Genomic DNA, 20,781 nt, shown 5'->3' with positions numbered 1-20,781 from the left:
TTCAATGAGTTGGACAGTATTTTATTCCAATTTGTTGGGAAAAAAATTAAGAATAAAAGAAAAAAAAAAAGCCCTTCCTTCAGCTTCTTCACCCTGACTTAATGCAAGCCCATCTGATGTATTTTGGGCCTCCGCAGGTGAACTCTAATTCAGGAAAGCACCTGTTTCAAGTCAGACACATCCTCTCCCAAGGTGAAGCATTGAAGGTGTTGATGATTAGAAAAAAACTTGAGAGTCTGGTTTTGCTCTTTGCACCATCTGGAAACAATCTCCATCTGGAAGTAGTATGAATATGATTTTATAGGATTTCCTTCTTTGCCAAACTTACATTATTATAGTGAATAAGCATCTTGGGGAACTCTTCTTACTTTGCATGCAGCTAACTAAGACTAAAACTTCAGCTGATTATTCGTAGGTATATAAAATGATTCCAATGGCTTTTAACTTTCTTCTCCTCTGTAAGCTAACATTTATCAGAAATGCTTGCAACAGCTAAACAATAACCACTATCAACTACATTCTCTTACTGTGCTGCCCTGTTTCATAGGAGCTGCACTTTACACAGCTGATGCTATTATTCTTTCCTTTAGTCCGATAACCCTAACTGAACTACACCCCGCATGCTCTCCCCTCAGAGCAGGATCCACTGTAAGCACAATTCCCCCAACCCCACCCCAAATTTGTAGGTTCTGTAGTCTTTGGGACAAAGCACTAGAAACATTAGTCTTGAATTCAAGACATGATATACACCTTTGCAGAGCACAGCTGCTGGGGAAGGCCCAGAGAGTCCACCGCAGCTCCTGTCAGAGGTAGGCCACATGGCTGTACTACCTGGTAGGCGGATAGCATGTAAGTGATCTCTGAGTAATTGGTCAGGTGCCAGATTTAGTCCCTTCTTCTGCATACTATGGGCTGCAGCCTGTTTTAAAAGCAAAAAAGTTTTGTTTTAAAGCAAAGGCTGTGAGGAAGTGTCTTTGGAACCGCTTTGAAAAAGATTTTCAGTGCCACCTTTCCTTTGTCTTCAATCGTTTCCTTCCTTTGTTCTTCAAACTCCTTGCACATATAGCTTATCCACTCTTAGAACCTCATTACAGGAGAAAGGTTGGATCCAGGGCTATACCCTTGCTCTCACTTCCAAATTTCTCCTTTAGTAATATACCCCTAATTTATCTTTTTACATTGTAATTTCTTCAGCAAAAGTTTTCTCTTCTTGTTATCTGATAAGCACACCCCCTATCATTCTAATATTATTAGGTATACTAGACTACACACCACACACTTAATCATACTTAGCTACTTTAATAGAATTTTAAAAAAGCACAGTATAGCCCAGCAAGCCCTAACCAAACACATAAGGACTTCCACAACAATCCAAAATAAATAAATAAATAAATAAATAAAATAAAAGAGAGAGAAAGAGGTAGTAATAGCGACAGAAGACTATCACAAGTCAGAAAAGAATGAAATCTCTCTACTTCTGATTCCAACTGAGCCACAGTGAGTAATAGGAAAGTATAAATCCCACTGGAAAGCTCTGAATTAATTTGCAGGGTTCATAGATACATCATCGTATACAAATGAACTGATCAAAGATGATAAATGATGTGCTATGATTTTAAGAGTTTTTACTTTTCTAGTTACTCAAAGTATATTGCAAATACATGAGACAAGCCACATCTTTTAAAAGTAAACAAAATCCAAAAGTATATACATATTTTACCATACTCTATCAATTAGTAATAAAATTAAAAAATTAAAATACTGGAGAATTTATAAAGAAATTGGAAAATAAAATACATATGAATGAAATAAAAACCTTATCATATAGGTGTTCATGCACTAGGCAGTCCGAGTCAATCAAAAATCCATTCAGGTACACAAGTTTAAAAACAAATTGCAGCATTTTATTATTGTGTATGTTTTTTCTTTTTCATAATCTGAGACTGTCTTAGCTCCTCAGTCCCATGAGCATAAGGACAAGATTCAGAAGGCAAAGAACAACCATCAGGATGATGAATGAAAAACCAACAGAGACGTGTTTTAAATGCTTCAGCTGAAAGGCGTCGTTTTACTTCAGGCTTGTTTTTCCTTGATGGTTTCTTTTTTCTCCAGTCACGAATATGAACTCTCCCATTTAGAACTAAGATTTAAAAACAAATAAAAAAAATACAGCTGTTAATAGAGACTCATGGGAATTGTAATGGAAAAAATGCATAGTGACATCCTGTGAATAAAATACATATGCTACAAATGGATCACTCAGGCAAAACAAAAATGTACCATTTGCACAGAAATACAAAGATGTGCACAACAAACTGAGATAATGTAGACACGGTCTAAAGAAGAATTGACTGATTACCCCTGTGAGATGTTTTGCTGTCATGTCAGACAGCCTGAGGCGCCTTTCTATCATCTTTGTAGAGAGTTTGTTTGTTTTCTTTTTTTTTAAATACCATTTAGGATACTTTAAATTAAAGTCTTCTAAATTCAGATTGCAATTCCCGAATCTTCAACTTTATAAACATCAATCTTTCCCTTGTTCAAAACTTCATTACTCCACACTTAAAGTGTGATCAGCAGCAAAACTCTAGTAAGTCTTCTGTAATTTTAACTAGAAATTTTAACTAGAAAGAAATGCTCTTGCAAAAGACAATGGTCAACTGACCAAAGCACAGACTGCACAAAAAGAGCTGACAAGTCTAATCTTGCATATGAATCAAGAGTCAATGGGTAGGAACCATCATAATCAATTCAGCACTGCACCAGGGATTCCTTTTGGTTCTTAATTTTGGTGGGGTTTTTAATTCGTTTACTGTGTCAGGACCATAAACTATACAGACAGATTTATCTGTGAACCTCTGTCAACTCCTTACATATGTAAGCAAAACAGAACAGAATAAAGAAAAAATAAGAGAGAAAGAAAAATGTAAAGAAAAAACAGTGAAAACAAAAGACAGAACAATCTACCATTTGTGAATTGCCATATTCTATTTTCATATTCTACTAAAACTATATCCTCTGTATCATACTTTTGCAGCTTGGAACATTTAACCCATGCCATTCTGTATTCTGAAAACTGCTAGTGAGGCGACCACAGGCTAAACAAACACATTAAACTTCACACAGTTAAAGGCTCTTGACTAGTTTTATTCTGTGTTGGCATTTATTCTGTGGGCTTAAGTCCTGACTAAACCTCAGTGAAATGCTTTAGTGAAATTACTCTGCACTTGACTGCCCCCCCTCCTGCACCTCCACAACCCCCCCCCAAAACATTACAGAAAAGTTCTCTCTAGATAGGCTATAGCATCCAATTACCACCTTAGTTAAAGGGCTGCCCTGCTGAAGAGCTGTCTTTTCTGACACAACTGGTCTAAGAGAACAACTCTTTGCTGGCAGCTGCCTTTCCAATATTATTCAAAGGAGAGTTTTAACTAATAGTATCTTGGAGCAATAAAGCTGCACATAGGCACCACCCAGTCTTCCACAAAGGTATATACAGCAATTAAAAAAAATCACACTACTGCGGTAAGTAGAGAAGCCATAAAACAGATTATTAAAAAAACAGAAAGAAAAAAAAACGTCTCTCTAGTCTTTACCTTCAAATACTTGATGGCTGTTCTTAAGCAGTGTCTGTAGGCCTCCATATTCACTCTTTAGCCTTTTTAAAGTCTCTTTATTTAAGTGTTCTGCTACTTCTTTCAAGGAAAGGCTTTCTGCAACAATCAATCATGTAGGTATTAAATACATATATATATATATATAAAACTCTAAAAAGCCCTGCTTCTCCCACTAACTAATTAAAAATTACAAGCAGAATCTATAAATTACTTACAAGCACTGCAGCAACTTTGTGCTCCTAGTATCCTGCCTGGTATGTATTTTATATGTATATTGTCTGTAAAATGGAAGCTTTCATTCTACAGGACTCAAGTCAGAATTTCCACAGTAATACGCAATTTACCACCCTACACACACTTTTTTTTTTTTTTAAAGCAGTAATATACAATCCTCATTGTGCTAACCACTCTTTTCATGCATATAGTACAGAGACACTGACTCAGGATGTCCTAGAACATTAACATATGACAGAAGACAGTGAAGTAAATAATAAAAGCGGAGGGAGGAAAGCAGAAAGAGGATAGCAGTGTTCTAGAACTACTGTGTTTATAAAATTAACAGAAAATTCTATTCTTTTTCTTTGGGACTAAAATAATTAAACATTCCTAATCATGCTGTGACCAAACGGCACTTCAAAGCACTTCTTATAAAATTATAGCCAGTTATTATGTGACTATGCAAAAACAAACTTAATATTCACCCAAAATAGGTGTAGACTGATGTGTTTTGGGCAATGGGGAGCAGTTTTGGTTTTTTTAACTATAATATTGATTTTGGCTTAGTATTTAAGCGTAGAGAAAAAAAATATAAAGCATATAATAAAAAATAGAATTTATATGCCTTATTTGCATCCCAGCATGCAAAAAGACATGGTTAGAAAAGGCCTCTCATTGTTTTTTCCAATAAATCTGCATTATGGTAAGTTTAGTAAGTGAACAGATTTTAGGAAATAGATTGAGCAGTAATGTAACAATCTCTATCAGCAAGTGCAAAAAGTAATGGCAAGCACTGCTAGAAAGACAATCTCACCTCCTTGATTCCAGGTGCTCATACTTGCGCTATGTGTATTACAGCATGATTTTTCTTGGGTTGCATTTAACAGCAAGTTTGCCACATTCAGAACCACATCATCTACAAAATCCCGAGGGAGAGCAGCACAATTTCTGACTTGTTCTACTTTTTCCCTGGGTTGAAATCCAGGCATCCAAATTCTACCAGCAGTCTCAGTCTCACTTCCAGGAAATTCCGTGCCTGCTTCTTTGCACACATTGTCAGAGGCATCATTATGATTAAATCCAGCTCTTCTGTCGTGTGCGACCAGAGGGCAAGTCTGACGATTATGAATATACTGTGTTATCTGCTTGTCAATCAGAGCACATTGCACAGGTGGATAGGTCCTGTTTTTCCCAATAAGGCACACCTATTTTAGCAGAAACACGTAAATTATTATTTCTATCATAGTAATTATATAGCATCCCATGTTTACACACAGTCCCCCAACCTGCACATGACTTACCAGGTTTCTAAATCTAACTAAAGGAGATGTCCATTGGAACTCAATGCTCGTTCATCTGAGGTGGTTTTTCTTTTAATTTTAGACCAATGGAAGAAATTCAGTAAGCAGACCATAATCCATCACACCATACACGCAACAAGAACAAAAAGATTTTTCTTGAACCTCAGATTACTTATAAGATTAAGGCTGAACACCTCTTTTTACTTTGAGAATTGAATTTCATGGGACACGAAAAATCAGCAATACCTGAGGTAAAAGGAACCAACAAAGGCAGTTGGAAAATTAAGGTAAAAAATGAGCGTAAAAGTTTTTCATCCCATAGAGATGCATAAGAAATAACCATAAAACCTTCTACTCTTTGTTGTCTTTGGAATTGTACCTACAACTTTAAGTTTGATATAGCAGATCACCCAAGAAACAAATGAATGTTTTTAATCTCTCTTCAGAGTACATTGTCTGAAGAAATGCAGTTGACAATAGTCTAGTCTTACACAACAGTAATAATGAAAAAACATCCATATGCTTCAGACAGCTAGTAGATTAAAAAAAAAATTACCTTTTTAGTTGAGGGAATTCTAAGGCAATCTTCCTCTACATGAAAGCCACATACAAATCCCACTTGGGAAACAAAATCAAGATATTCTCTGTACTGAGTCTTCTTGCTTTGTCTTCGCCTATACTTTCCATGGAAATCAAAGAAGCAACATGGCAGCACAAAGTAGCAACAAGAATAAGAAGACCTACGAGACGGATGATAAATGTGCGTAAATGTAAAATCCCATTAGATACAAGTAATAATGGCAATTTTTATGAAGTGACAGAGCTTCAAGAAATAATACAAGTACATTTCTTTTTCAATAATTCTATTAGTATAAACTGATATTGTTTCACAAATTATTTGCTATAGCAAATTACTGTGGTAGTTTGGCTTGTGGGACTAAATCTCTAGGTATCAACCTACTGCAACTGATTGTGATGAGCAGAACAGTTCAAAGAAAGGCAGGACACAACTGTAATTTTTCACCAGACCGAAATCTAAAGAATGAAAATCAATTCCATTTTTGAACTTCAAAACCCAAATGCTATACTATCTATTCTATTCTACACTGAAATAAATATTATTTCTACACTTCTTTATGGGATTAAAGAAGAAAAATTGTATAGGTAATCAGCTGGCATCATGGGCACCAAGTCTTGCAAAAAGGACAGCAAGTGTAGCTGCAAGAACTGTAGTTTTCACCAAGTTTGCACGGGTAGATTATGTTTTTAATTTAACTCCTTTTTTTCATACCTAGCTGCAATTACAGGTATCCATGGTGTTAATTCATCTGAATGGTTTCCTATCAACCAGTCAGTATCTGGGAAGAGATGACTGTCACCCGGCGTGATTGTACATTCCTGAGAAAAACAACAACAGCAACAGACAGAAAAGAAAGAAAAAAAAAAAGTAAATGTATTACATCTGAATACATTTTATTTCTTAATAAAGCACTAAGCAACAATATAAAATCCTACAAGCAGACAAATACAAGGTGAACAACAATCACAGAAGCTATCAATATTTTCCTCAATCTGCACTTTTGCCAAGCAGTAATTTTTTAGAGCTTCACAGAATTAATTAAGCAACAGCAACCCACAAAATATTGGTAGACAAAGAGTGGAATAAAAGATATGTGGCACCCTAAAAATATGTAAACAAACAGCATTCACCAGATTCGTGTTCCTTGCCGTTCTCCTTCTGTGTCACGTATTTCTGGACTCAATTTTTCAGAAAGACCTGTTTAATTTGCTGCATTTTATAGAACTATGTCTTGCAATTAATTGGAACAAGTTTTGCTACTGTCAACTCTTCTTCCACAGATGCTTCCCAATACACAGAACACCATGCCTCACATCCTGTCATTCCCATACATTGTACCTAATCCATTCCAACACTTCCGTTCTTGCCTATGTTGCCATTCCATCCTCTTCCAATCTGTGTTAGAATTACCTTACGATACACACCAAAATAGGAGGAAAAGTGGGAAGCCATAGGTGTATACCAGTTAGAGGAAGGTAGCTTATTTGGTGGCCTTTACAAAAGCATTTTGCTTGCAGAAATTCAATATATATGGACTGAGATATCAGTTCAGAAGTCCTCTCGCCACAATATTGCCTCAGAGAATAATAATTAGCCTTAGGAATACTCTATTCAGATATTCTAAGAAACATGATGAATTCTTCGTATGGATTGAATTTTAAAAGTTCCAGAGTGCCTTTAAATGTTTAATTGTCTTTCTTGCACTTACATGTTCTTACCCAGATGTTTAAGAACTCTGTTTAGCTCAAGACACCCAAAGTGTGTTTAAAAAAAAAAGAAAGAGAGAGAGAGAGAGAGAGAGAGAGAGAGAGAGAGAGAGAGAACACCAAGCTCAGCAAATAAAAGCAATTGGAGATGTTTATACTACAAAGTTACATATTCTTCTCTAAAAATGTATATGAATCTCGCAATAATTACTGGGAAGATTTAAAAAATAAAACAAATAATCCTGTTTGAAATGCAAGTTTCCACAGATATTTAGGGAAAGCTCTGAAAACAGTTTCAACACTTTCATTTTATGTATGTTTTATGTTATTCTATGTATGTTCATGTATTTTCTGTAGCTCAGCATTCACACGCATGCAAAATAGCATCTGTATAGAAATTCAAAAGAATTAGTAAAGGACTTCAGAAACCTCAGAATACCTCTAACCCATCCCATATTCTCTCTTCAGAGAGCACTAGTTTGGGTATTTAAGTGTCAGTATGGTGTGTCGCTGCCCACTTTAACCGCTCTATCTCCATCCATTTTTTTAGTATGTAAATACATATTCAGATAACATGTATGTGTAATATTCATGCTTGGCAGGTTAGGGTATGTTAATCCAAGTGTTTAATAAATGTTGTCTTATGGTTGATTAAACAAATTACACCTATGTTTCTTTTCATTTTTGGTTACTGAATTTAAACATAGCATGAATTATGAGTGCCATATTCCACATTTTGACAGTTGTTAATACCAAATTTGTATTCACCATGTCTGATAGCAGTTTGGTGATGCAGCATGCCACCTGTTACATTCATTTATATTGTTAGTATTGGCACTGAATCTCACAGATGGCAATATTCATCCTGCAACTCACGCTTTAGATAAAGATCAAGACAGAATTAACTTCCAATGGGAACAAAAAGGCTGCAGGCAGGTGCTTTCTTCTTCTGTCACTCCTGTGGCTAAGGGAGCCTTACTTAACAAGCAGGAAGGAGGAAATATGATTTTCCTCCCAACTCCCTCCCACACAAATTAGTACGTTGCTCATATGCAAACTTGATACTTTTATTGTTTTCTGTCTGTTTTTTCCAGTGTTCTGTGTGAATTCTTATTTGTCTTGGTTAAAAGAAAAAAACCAAAAACATTCTTTTACTGCAAAGACTGACAGCTAATGCTCAGGCATTTTCCTAAGAGCCAAGAAAACTAAGAAACTGTAAATGGTCAAACCTTAGTATGAAATAAATATGAAAAAATCACTGTTTTTTGCAATACAGAAAGCAACTGGGACAGAAAAAAGAATATACAAGAAAAACACAGTGTGATCAGATATATTATAACATCAATATGTAAAATATATAAATATGTGTGTATATATATTTTAAAATATATATGCATATATATAAATAAAAAACAGGATATAAACTGTATTAATAGTATAAACAGAATGAAGTAGCACTGTGGCTTGGTGTTTTAGATTATTTTGTCTTGGATCCTTTAAAATAAGGTCTGGTTGTAGACTGTACAAAAGAATTTGGCAGTTTTGGCAATTCATACCCAAAATGGCAAGGTGGCAAAGGGTTCCACAACAGTAAATTTCCCACCCTTCCTCCATCTCTCAACAGTGAGAACTGCTGTTTGTTTAAAGTTGTTAGCACTCAAAGATACATTGAATACTATTTTTAAACAGCCTGACTAGAGGGTAACTGTAGAAGGAAAATTCCTTTAATATAATGGAAGTTGAAACCACCACAGAGGATGTTTGAGAGAATGGGGTGAGAAGTTTCTGAAATATAGAGAACAAGAAACCAGAAACACTTCACCTTCAAAGGGCAACCATTCATCAGCACCAAACTTTAATGAATATCAGACGAAGAACACCTGGAGTTAAAGTGAATGTTCCTGTGCTGAACTGTTTCTGTTCTCATAAACATGCTAATGTGGAATTTGAAACATAATCCCTCTTTCAGACTCATTTTCCTGTCCAGTTTTCTGCAGGCTATTATTTCAATGACTTACCACAAAGTCAGTACAGCAAAGAATTGGCTCCTCTGAGGTTCAACAATTTTGTCGCAAAACAGCACAGAGCACTCTAGAAGGTCAGAACCACTTTCAGAGTAGTTCTGTTATTAATTCAAGAATAAACTATTCGTAACTTAGAACATTAATTTTTTTTATAAGGTACAACAGTGCAAAGAATGCTGCTGAATATTGATTATTCAGCAAAAAAGTTTCATAATGTGCATGAAAATAGAAAAAAAAATCACACTAGTTGTTTCAGCTGAAAAAATAAGAAAAGTGTGCAAGGATGTGATATTGCATTGCCCTAACTATCAATTCTCTTTACAAGTTACTTATAATACCACAGGATGGATGACTGTCATCATACCAAGTCCATAGACCATTGCAGACAACAGTCTGTATAACCTGATATGTTTGATTATATTTGCATAAACATGGACTGAGGCAAGGAACAAATGAATAAAGTTACAAATGATTGAGATTGACATACGTTTGCATAATACCTCTAAATGAGTTTCTGATCCATACATGTCCCATATTTTTCTTCTCCTCACATCAACGCCTCTACCTGAATGCTGAAATATTTAAACAAAAAAAAATATCATTTTAAATACTAATTTTATCAGAAATTTTCATACAAGCTCACTACATCTATATATAAACATGGATTATTTAATTCACTCTAATTAATTCTAAGCCTCTGCCAGGATTTGCTCCTGGTAACTACAGAATGACAAAATCCTATTCATATTACTATTTGAATTAATTGAATTTTGGCTATTTGCATGCTAGACAAAAGGAGAGCAGAATATTGACTAACTCTGTTTTTACAAAACAAAACAACAAAATACCCACACACTGTATTTACCCCTTCATTGCTTAGAATATGAACCAGTAGACCATTTCCACAGCCGAGATCTACAAATGACTGTTTCTTGGACAATCCTTTCTCCCTTCTCTCTTCTTCCCAAAGAACCTAATACAAGAAAAGAAAACACTTTAGAATTATGCTCTCAAATTTACCTTAAAAGCACGCTCTATATAAACCTCATTAACAGCTTTGGTGCTCAGCTGTGAGCAAGAAAATTCATACAGGCATCTTAAGTGCTGCCACAACACATGCTCAAAAACATTAACACCTTAACCAAACACTTCAGCATCAGTATCTTGCCAAAGCTATGAGATTCACATATTAGGCGTCACTGTGTCTCATCAACTCAGGCTGCTGCAGAATTTAGTGCAACTGTATCACTGGAGTGTTTAGCCCATCTAGACTTAATTTGCATTACTGTACACCACATCCCATCTCCAGGATACTGCAGTCAAGCATCAAAGAGCTATTCATAAGCACCCATGGCTTATTATTAGCGTAAGGTGACAAGGATAAAGATTGTTTTCAAAGCCCAATACAGTAACAGATTCTCAACTTGTTTGTCTCAACAAAGTTTGTCTCAGTTAGGTACACCACAGGTAGGGAAACTGACCAAAATGAATTTGGAAGGAGGGCATTACAACAGCAACAGATTAGCAGGTATGTTCCCAATTTTTATTAGTCCTGCAAAGGATACTAGAAATGAAAAGAGAGTGCTGGGAGACAGTGCAGATGTGACAGAAGGCAGCCACTGCACTCAGAGAAACTAACTTGAGGAAAGAGGCTTTAAACTGTTGGGGGGGGGGGGGGCATGCTGCAAAATATCAAGCATATTGTGAACTACTAAGCATCCTCCAATCACTTCTGAATCACTAGAAGCTGAAATAAATCACAGCTATACAACACTGGGCTAGAAAAGCATAAATGTAAAATAAGCTGCTAAAATAAAGGGTACACAAGATGAACAGAGGAAGTAAGGGAAGTAGCAAGTAAGATTCAATTGTGTCTCTGTAAGGAGCACCATGAAAGTATTTATACCTGTTGTACAAAAGGTAAAGAGTTGGTGGCAGAGTTGGAAATAAAAATAATAATAATTAAAAAGTGTTCTGTGTACTAGATTGGTACACGTAACATCACTTTCTACTGAATAGGCAACAAGTAACTTACCTAGCAACATTCAGTTGTCCCAAATTCTAGATCAACCAAAGTGAACTCAAAGCTTTTAGCCCGGTTTTAGTCCCTGGCTCCATATATGAGTAGTTTTATGTAGTTATGTAATTCATAACTAGTTAATCTTAATAACCGGATGTTTGTTTGCAGGAAATATCTCCTGCCCTTGTTGTCAGATAACCTTTTTTCAAAGAGATGCTACAAAAGAGACATTCATCAACTCTGCACGCTTATTTTTTTCCTATTGAAGCAGAAATAGGAAAAAATAGCTGACTAAGAAAACTGATGTTTGTAAAACTGCTGCTCGCTAATTGGCCAGTTTTGCTGGAGAGAAAGAAGCTGCAAATATCCCATGAGAATATCAGGTTGCATTTGTGTTTGTTAATGCACAAGTCACTACACTTTTGCACTCCAGGCTCTATCCCATGAAACCCTTATCACTTCCTGCACAGATCAAACCTATCCTCCATCATCTGCTACTCTTCTTATGATGCAAAGTGAGTAGGTACTTCTTTGGGCACGTGCCTAGACAGTTGGTAAACTTCTTGTGACTGCAGAATAAATGACGGTCAGATGCCCTCCTGTCCCCATAATCTCAATCTAGTTGCCATAAATCCATAAAGAGTTAACATCGGACCTACCCTCTTTTAATCACCTGTTTAATATTTCTAAACAATGAGTTACTATATACCATAGTGTGCTGATACCTGAAAATTTTGCAAAGAGGTTAGGTTATTAATATCATATATTAAGCTTCCTTTTAGCTAAGCCAGTTATTGGATCATTTTAGCAACTTCTTGAAAATTACCATCTTTTTAGCTAAAACACATTATCGCTGTAAACTAATGCTCATGTGCATAAAAGTTTGCAAAACAGATTTTCATGAGTATCCTGTCAGATTTTTCCAGTGGCCACAACTATTACAATACACAATGAACAAGAAGGAATTTTGATTTTTAACATCCAACAACTAACATTATCAAAGTGGTAAAAATAATGTAAGATATGTCTATTACATAGATCTTTCCACAAATGAATGTCATGATCAACATTTCACTTGATGAAGGAAGTTTTATCACGCCAATGCAATAATTAAGACTTTGAAAGCAGCCTAGGTCAGCCAGGCTTTCTCAGACACTTCTAAAAGTCTTTACAGGATAAGAAACTGAAGTTCTAAGTTTAAACAGTCAATTAACAAAACAAATTAGTCCTCAATGAGTTCTGTAAATGAGCCAGCCTATTTACAAATGTTGATTTACAGAAGATGCAACAGGTCTCCACATACACTTCAGAGTAGACATACTCTTATTGCACCCTGGACTGTAGTCAGAAAAACATTTTCATACCTACATAGTGACAAATCTAGATGCTGTCTACAAACCTGAAGTTTCTAGTGACTGTACATGGTAGAATTTTCACAGATTCTTTCCTAGGCAGGTGCCTTAGAAAGTTGCACCAAGCATCTCTGCATTCCTAGATGTTCAGAAACCTACTACAGCTGGCCTTTATATTGCACTTGAGGATGGAATTTGACCTGAAATTTTATCAGGGAAAGACAAAGCAGTGAGAAATTTTTTAGTACCTAATTAATAAATAAGTGGTAGAAATGGGTATAAAACCATAGCTTATCTCCAGATTGGTCACTAACCACTATTTCTCCGACACCTCAGTGCTTTTGGACCTAATCGCTTTAAATATACAGTTAGTCTGCTTAAATTATCAACCTCCTGTGATAGAGAATTGCAAATCTTTATGAAATGTTCACAAAGAAGTTTCACAAAGAAGTTTCGCTTTTCCTCTGAATTCAATTTTCATTTACTGCATTTATTTTTTGTGGCATAGGGCAGTATAAAAACCACTTTCACTGATTTTCATTTAACCTTCACATTTAACTTTATTCCATTTCTAAAGGCTTGTTTTTTGTAATCATTCATTATATGTAAATCTCTGTACTTCAGCCTTCTTTGGCAGTACTCTCAAGAGCATTCCAAACTCAGTTTCAATTGAGTTAGAGCCACAAATTTTACCTTCTTTTTAAGGTGCACTTGGAAACACTGTAATAAGGACTTCTGTCTCTCCTCTTAAATGAAAAAAGGAAAGAAAAAAAAACAACCAAAAAATCTTTTCCTCTGCCCCTTCTTTTTTCTTTGCAGATCTGTAATAACTGTATGTCATTCTATTTTAAAGAATGCAGTAACAATAAAATGAAAGTAATGATGTTCTTGAAAGAGGTTTTATTTTTTTCTTACTTATGCAAAGCAGCTCCTTACCAGCAGATAAGCAGCAATAGCAACATCTTCATACACAAATTTCTCAGGATCCGTTACTTCCGGCCACACCTTCAGAAAAACAGAGGAAACACTATCAATTCATATGGCATCCTGAACTAATTTGAATAGTATGCTCAGAGTGATTTGGATACTCATACCCTTTAACAGGCTCTAGCTTTCGTGAATTTTCCATTTTAACATCATTAAAAAATACAAAAAGAATGTAAACAAAAACTGTTAGCTTTTATGAGCTACACAAAAGAGTAATGGGATAAAGAATGCCTACTGCCATTCAATTAATAAAGTTTCCAAGAAAGTTACAACTCCGTATGTGCAACTCACAAGTAAACTGCCTCACTGTACTGTAATAGAGCATTCATGTATACTTCTGCTTACTGCAGTTCTCCAGAAAACAATACTCATTCTGCCTGTTCTGTGCAGCATCAATAACACTGTTATTGGTAAGCTTATTTTCATAACATATCAAGGCATAGAATCATCCTGGCACAAGAGCACGAAGAGTCAAAACGTGATGCAAAAGAGGCAGAAAGGAAAGGTATTATCCCTCTTTTGTAAATGAGGAATTGAGACAAAGATTAAAATGATCTGCTCAGCAGTACACAATGTTTACTGCAGAGCTGAAGACTTAACCCATTCACAAGCCAGTACCTTACCCACAAGTCCAACCTTCCTTTAATACATATCTATTAGCATAAAAATATCAACAACAAGTCCTTTTAACATTTTCACACTAATATTTTACAAAAGTATTTACCCTTTTTTTGTATGTAGCAAAAGTCTGGTGTATTAGGATACAGATATTATTTCATAGAGCATTTAAGATAACCATTGTTATTTTTAGGGATGGCAAGGATGAAACACTACTAAAACATTACTCCTTCAACTCAGAAGTACTTATCAATACAGCATCTAAATTTAAGAGTAGTAAGTTTAACCTGCTCACTAACCAATGCTGCTTACTGATTCTTGGAGTCTGTGGAGAAGTAAGTATCATACTTGTGCTTTTTAATGCAGATGACTTATTGCCTTTCTCCACTGACTTCATGAATTGTTTATTTCTTATCTGAAGGGAAAAATTCTGGAAAATATCTAACTCGCCAGGTAGTTAGTGGCTCAAAAATCTTGCTTTCCAGTTCAGTCCTTCCAAATACTATAAAAACCCAAATTGTTTTTTTCTTCTACATAAACAAAAACATCAAAAAACCCTAATACATACATTTAAATTAAACTGCTTCTTTTAGTTTAAAAAAAAAGTTTTTAGTGAAAGAAGCAGTTTCACTAAACAATACATAATGCCAGAAAAACATGTTACTGTTGCCTTTTATTGTCAAACTTACCTTTACCATCTCTTTGTATTTTTCTTTAAGTTCTTGATAAACCTTGCTGTATTTTGCCACAGGAATGAGTGACAGAGTATTTTTAAACTCACTGTGCTTTTTCTCCACAGACCATTTAGCCAGTTTGGACAGCAGCTCATTGCCAAGCCATGCTAATTTGGGGTATGCAATTCCATCTGAAAACCAATTTTCTGAAGATGACACTACAATAGATATAGACCTTTAAAAATAAAATTAAAAAAGTTGTATAAATACAGTGTGTTTTAATACCTTGGCTACCTCAAAAGAAGAGAAAACAAAACCATTCAAAATTTATCTGTCACATTATTTAAGCGGAGAAGAATCAGACGATCCAACAGAGGTGTAAGGGTAGGCTGAGGAATAAAGAACTACGTAATGCACAAAAACAGCGAATGTACTGAATAATGGAACAGTCTCCCCTGAATTTTGTTAGCCCATTACCTGCTAATTCAAACACTATCTGCTCTAGATCTATCACAAAAACAGAGTACAGATTTATGTATGATGAACAACTTGATTCAACAAGCTAATCCAAAGGCTAACAAGTAACAGTGAATAATTCATGAAAATACCAGTAAATTTAGCAGGAAAAGTTATCAGTAAGCACATTTCATGATCTCTAACTTTATTTAGTTCTCTTTAAAACTATGCAAGCTGCCAGTGGATATAGTCATGTCCTTGAATGCACTGCTGGATGAAGCTGCAATTGTCCATATTTTAACGACTGAAGCTCAGTAGGCTCCAAACAGAAATTTCCAATTCTAGCCTCAAGCTTACCAAAAACCAAAGAACCCAACTTCTCTCAGTGGTGTAAGGTGGCTCTTCAATATCAGATTACTCAAACTTTTTCTAGACCAGGCACAGTCAAGACACACACTGAATACTGAAACAAGATTTGTTTTGCATTGATTTTGTTTTTGTAGATGTTTCATTTTCAACTGAACACTAAGTATTAAGACCACGTCATTACTGTTGTTTACTAATCATGAACCAATTATGCAAACCAAATCAAGTAGATACCAATATCAGCACATGGTGTGATCCCTGAACAAAAGGTTTGCTTCTTCTCTCACTTCTAACTTACCATTCATCATCTTTTACATGTGTAAGTTGAATTTGATAAATATTGCACTTTTTAATCTGGTACTTCCCTTCACTGTCTTCCTCCAAAGGTAGAAAAGTCACAGTCCCATTAAAGGCATCTGAAAAGATTCAAAAACAGTGAAATATTATTCCATGGTGCAAACCATCCCGTTGCTTAGCCACAAAAAGTAAGTTTTTGTTTTCTTCCTAGACTAAGTGCAAACTAGTAAGGCAAGATCTAGGACAAGGCAGTAAGAAGAACCCCAATGCTGAGAACAGATTCATTTCTCCATTCACCTAATAGCTGAAACTACAGAACTGTTTGAATTCTCAAAATCTAGCATTCTGCTCCATGATGTTTTCCAAAATTTCTAAGACTCCGATTACTAAGACTAATCACATTCTTTAAATCTGAACATTTGCATATAGTGAAAGCTATATAATACAGACATTGTCATAGTCATTTTCTAGCACAAAACTGCTGCTTTCCCCCACCTCCTGGTAAAACTAGATTCCTGGGGAGCACATTCCAAATTAATGGAGACATACATCACTCTCGTTGTAGATACACAACCAGTGCAGCATTAAGAACTAATCAATGATACCATCAATATCTAGAAATTTTACTGTGTTCAAACACAGTATCTAATGTCTGATTACAACAAAGCATATCTACACTTCACTTTCAGCAACATCCAGCTTCTCCAGTTAGATCTCCTAGCCTAAGCAAAGTGTGAAACACAGTCTGTCTCTCTTTCATTTATAGTAGTAATTCATAACTCTGAAGAGAGATGACCTGGGAAGACTTGAGTTTAGATAAGGGCTCGCATATTGTGTTCTATATTTAGTTTTATTCAGCAACCATCCTACTGACACAAAGTACATCATATACGGAACAAAATGTTTATGTCCAGTGACAGAATTCCAAACATCAGAGATTTGGGGACAGTGGAGATGGGCAGAGTAACAGCTGGCCATGACCTTAAATGGCTCTACCAGCTCTCAAGAAGATATGCTGCAACTTCTATTTGTCAGGTTTCATTTTCTATTATCACTCACATATATATCATGATTAACTCCTACCCACAAGTAAAAACAGGCTTTTTGTACTTCATTTGAAATAACCAACAAATAAAAACAGAGGAGGCTGCAGCAAAATACAAATGGCATGATACAGCCTAGTACTCATATGCTACTGCTTTTTAATCATAACATCTTATTTTACTCCCTATGTCCTTCCTATAAAAGGACTCTAAAAACATTTACTATTTACATATTACTATAAGAAACATTTACTATATGGCATTGCTTTAAAACAATTAGCATTACTGCCATGAAAGACCTATGCATTACTACTTTACAAACTAGTTGCAAAAATCTTTTTAGCAATTATTTATCCAAAGGCTAAAGACGCTTCCTTGTCTTTGGATATGAATCATACATAATAACTCAGTAAGCTCTCTTTTCCGAAAGTGTTTCCTTTTAACTAGCATCAGAATAAGCATTCCAACAAAACAGCTGCAAACCTCCGAACTAAGAATGTTATCCTTGCTGAGCAGCCAAAATTTCAATAAATTTCAAAATTTTATGAGCAAGCTTGGAAAAGATGATTAACAGTTTCAGCAAACATAAATCTTGTTATCTTGGCCCATCCTTAGCCAGTCTCATTTAAAATTCTAAAATCCATTAAAAAAAAAAAGGAACTAGTAAACAAATCTAGAGATCCTATGTAAAAAAAAAGAAAAGTAGCTCCAGAATATCTCTTCTTTTAATCAAAACAATAAAACACCACCACACACTTCTTTTCGAAGCCGATGTCAGTCCCCAGCGAGAGCCCTAGGCCGTAAGCCCTCTCCCCGTCCCCCATCCCGTTAATTACCACAGGCCTTTCCCAGCACTGAATTCAACTGGCTCTGCACTTCCAAGGCTCCTCCAAACATTAATGCCAGCATCTAACACACATCAATGCATTCTGAAAAAAACATTTTTATCTGGTGCCAGCTTCTATCCTCTACGTACATTTCTTCGTTTTAAGAGAAATTACTACTATGCATTTTCATTACATAGGGTAAATGCCTGGAAAAAAAAACAATTAAGCTCGGTTCTTAAGCAATGTTAAACATGAAGGTAGACACAAACAGCTCAACCTGGGTCAGGCAGGTGTGACAGCTGCCTGTTGGGGTTTTTTTTATATATATATAGATATACACACACACACACACACACATATATATACACACGTGTATATACATATACACACACACACACATATATATAAATAAAATTCCCTCTGCATTCTCGAAGGCCGCTGTCCCTCCTGACAAGCCTGTAAGCAGGGTAACCGCAGGAACTCCGGCCCCCCGGCCGGCGCCCCCGCCGCCTCACCTTGCACAACGAGCTCCCGCGGCGGCGCGGCGGGCGGCCCGGCCCGCGGCAGCAGCGCCCGCAGCACGGCGTGGAGCTCCGGCCCGCCCCAAGCCCGGAGCGGCGGCGGCAGCAGCAGCAGGGCCCCGCGCCCCGCCGGCAGCTGGCCGCGCACCTCCCGCCACAGCCGCTCCAGCGCCTCCTGCCCGACGTCGCCTCCCGCCGCGGCGGCCGAGCGGGGAGCCGCTCCGCCGCCCTCCCCCAGCCGCACCGGCCCCTCCGCCTCGATGGCGGCGCCGCACAGGCGCCTGTTGGCCACCTGCGGCTTCTCCAGCCAGACGCGCGCCGCCGCCCAGAAGCCGCGCGGCAGCGCGGAGCCGCCGTCCCGCACGACCGCCGCCGCCACCACCGCCATGGCCGCGCGGGGGGAGGAGACGGCGGCGGCGGCGGCGGCGCAGGCTGCTCTCGTCAGTTCCTGAGGCGGCGACGGCCTGGCCGCGGCTCAGGTAAGCGCGGCGCTGCGGCCTCCACGCGGAGTCCGGCGCTGCTGGCAGCGCCCCCGGGCCGGGCCGGGCCGGGCCGTGTGGCTGAGAGAAGAAAGCAGTTTTCCTGAAAACTGGCACGAAACGGGGGGACGCGCCCTGCGACGTCACGGGGGACGGCCTGAGCGGCGCCGTGCTGGCCGCTGCCTCCGGCTCGGGGAAACAAGCGCCGAGTAAACGCGTCTTTTGCAGTAATACCGCCTCACACACGCAGCTCCGTCGGGTTTTCTTTTCCTCCTAATCGACAGAAGCCCCTGGCCCCAAATTTGGGGGTCCTTCAGTGAAACCTCAATGTAGTCTTAAATAAGAGATTTACTTTACCTACATTTAATCCCCCCATTGCATTTCACTTTCCTGGGCGATGGCTTAGGTGCCACTTCCCTCATTAGCTTTTAATTTCATTTTCTAGTGGGTCTGCACTTGTCAGCAGTGGAATTTCTTACGGCGAGTGCGAGCAGGCAGCATCGTTATTCTTGATGTCTGTGCTGTGTCATCACTATGCAGGATAATTCACAATAACATACTGCAAACTCATCTGTTGCCTGGTGGTTTGCACACCGTTATAGCTGCCTGGTTATGAATCTGAACTGCTAACAGGAATACCTTCCACGTAGGCAGGTTTATAACTCCACATTTCTCAGTGAAATTGCAGCAATTCCCCGTGAATTGAAAACATGTTATTCTTTACAGCCACATCCACATGCAGATTTTAAAATGTCAGGTCATGCAGTTCTGCAAAACACACAAGAAGTGGATCTCAGGTCTGCCAGGATGAAAATAACCCTAAGGTTATTCTGTGTTGCAGTCCTTTGACTATTTGTTTTCTGTTGTAATTGTTGTGATTTCCTAACTCATTTTGAAGCTGTTTGCCTGGAACCAAGTCAAATTAAAACACTGTGTGAAGACAAAGAGGGACTTAAAGTATGAAGTCCCTTTTTATGAATGCCTAAGTTTTCACTTTTGAGCAATCTCATTAATTTGCAATGTAGATAAAGCTAAATGCATGTTTGAATAACTGTTTTCCTACAAAATATTCCTGTTTTGAGCCAGAAGCCTTGAAATTTTGCATAATTTACCTGTTTTCCAGTTCAGTTACGAGCTCTGTTTGCTGGCTGTCAGAGTAGTAATGTAATTATTTGACTTCAGGGTGAAATGCTCTTTCATAATACCTGTTTGTTTTGGGCTTCTCCCCTCCGCGGTCGCTCAGTGCTGTAACCGCAGCTTCCCAGATTAGGAAGTCACGTGCAGAAGTACTGTGGTACGGTCCTGTTCTTGGACGTTCTTATCACCCAGAAATAGAAATGGCCTCAATGAGAACGTTAGGTTGAAAGAAAGGAAATGGAGCAAAGAGGTGTATCAAGATGAGGAGGAAAAAGAATGACATCGAGTGGGCTGCTAAGATAGCGGCTTCTGCGCTCTGTTACTTTGGTGGTCCTCGCTGAGCCCCTTGCCAGCCCGTAGGCCTGGGCGTCCTCATGGTGGCTTTCAGAACCGCTTCTTCCAGCTGGACCCTTGTCGTGATCTGGGCAGCTTCTGCTCCCCTGCCCTGGTCTCTTGGGTCTACTCTGTGCTGCTTACCTGCTTACCACAGATCTCTGCCAATCTGAATAAAGTGACATAAACTGTTGCGTGTGATAGGAGCCGGTAGTGGCAAAGGGCAC

General features: G+C 37.7%; 2 protein-coding genes across 3 annotated transcripts in view; one reads left to right on the top strand and one right to left on the bottom strand.

Moving 5' to 3' along the window:
• Nucleotides 1–1,283: 1,283 nt before the first annotated feature.
• On the bottom strand, nt 1,284–18,993 carry TRMT44 (tRNA methyltransferase 44 homolog). Its single transcript, XM_064511482.1, has 11 exons — nt 18,600–18,993; nt 16,216–16,333; nt 15,111–15,330; nt 13,753–13,821; nt 10,310–10,417; nt 9,945–10,016; nt 6,426–6,532; nt 5,691–5,874; nt 4,648–5,038; nt 3,597–3,713; nt 1,284–2,140 (listed from the first exon to the last, which is right to left on the bottom strand). The coding sequence occupies exons 1-11, from the start codon at nt 18,991–18,993 to the stop codon at nt 1,908–1,910; spliced, it is 2,013 nt and encodes a 670-aa protein (XP_064367552.1). The 3' UTR covers nt 1,284–1,907.
• The window catches only part of ACOX3 (acyl-CoA oxidase 3, pristanoyl), a 41,640-nt gene continuing 39,816 nt past the window's right edge, over nt 18,958–20,781 (top strand). For both annotated transcript variants that reach the window (XM_064511483.1, XM_026122019.2), the window contains exon 1: nt 18,958–19,084. The gene's annotated coding sequence lies outside the window, so the exon portion shown is untranslated. The remainder of the gene's footprint in view (nt 19,085–20,781) is intronic.

The sequence above is a fragment of the Dromaius novaehollandiae genome, chromosome 4, assembly GCF_036370855.1.
Source record: "Dromaius novaehollandiae isolate bDroNov1 chromosome 4, bDroNov1.hap1, whole genome shotgun sequence".
Lineage (NCBI taxonomy): Eukaryota > Metazoa > Chordata > Aves > Casuariiformes > Dromaiidae > Dromaius > Dromaius novaehollandiae.
This window is presented reverse-complemented; position numbering and strand designations above follow the sequence as displayed.

Bases quoted from the DNA above. Each gene is read 5' to 3' on its own strand.
- TRMT44 (XM_064511482.1), bottom strand. From the start codon at position 18,993: ATGGCGGTGGTGGCGGCGGCGGTCGTGCGGGACGGCGGCTCCGCGCTG. The intron at 16,334-18,599 runs GTGAGGCGGCGG...GAATCTTTTCAG, and splicing joins GCGGGAGCTCGTTGTGCAAG to ATGCCTTTAATGGGACTGTG. The intron at 13,822-15,110 runs GTAAGTTTGACA...GTTTTTCTGAAG, and splicing joins AATACAAAGAGATGGTAAAG to GTGTGGCCGGAAGTAACGGA.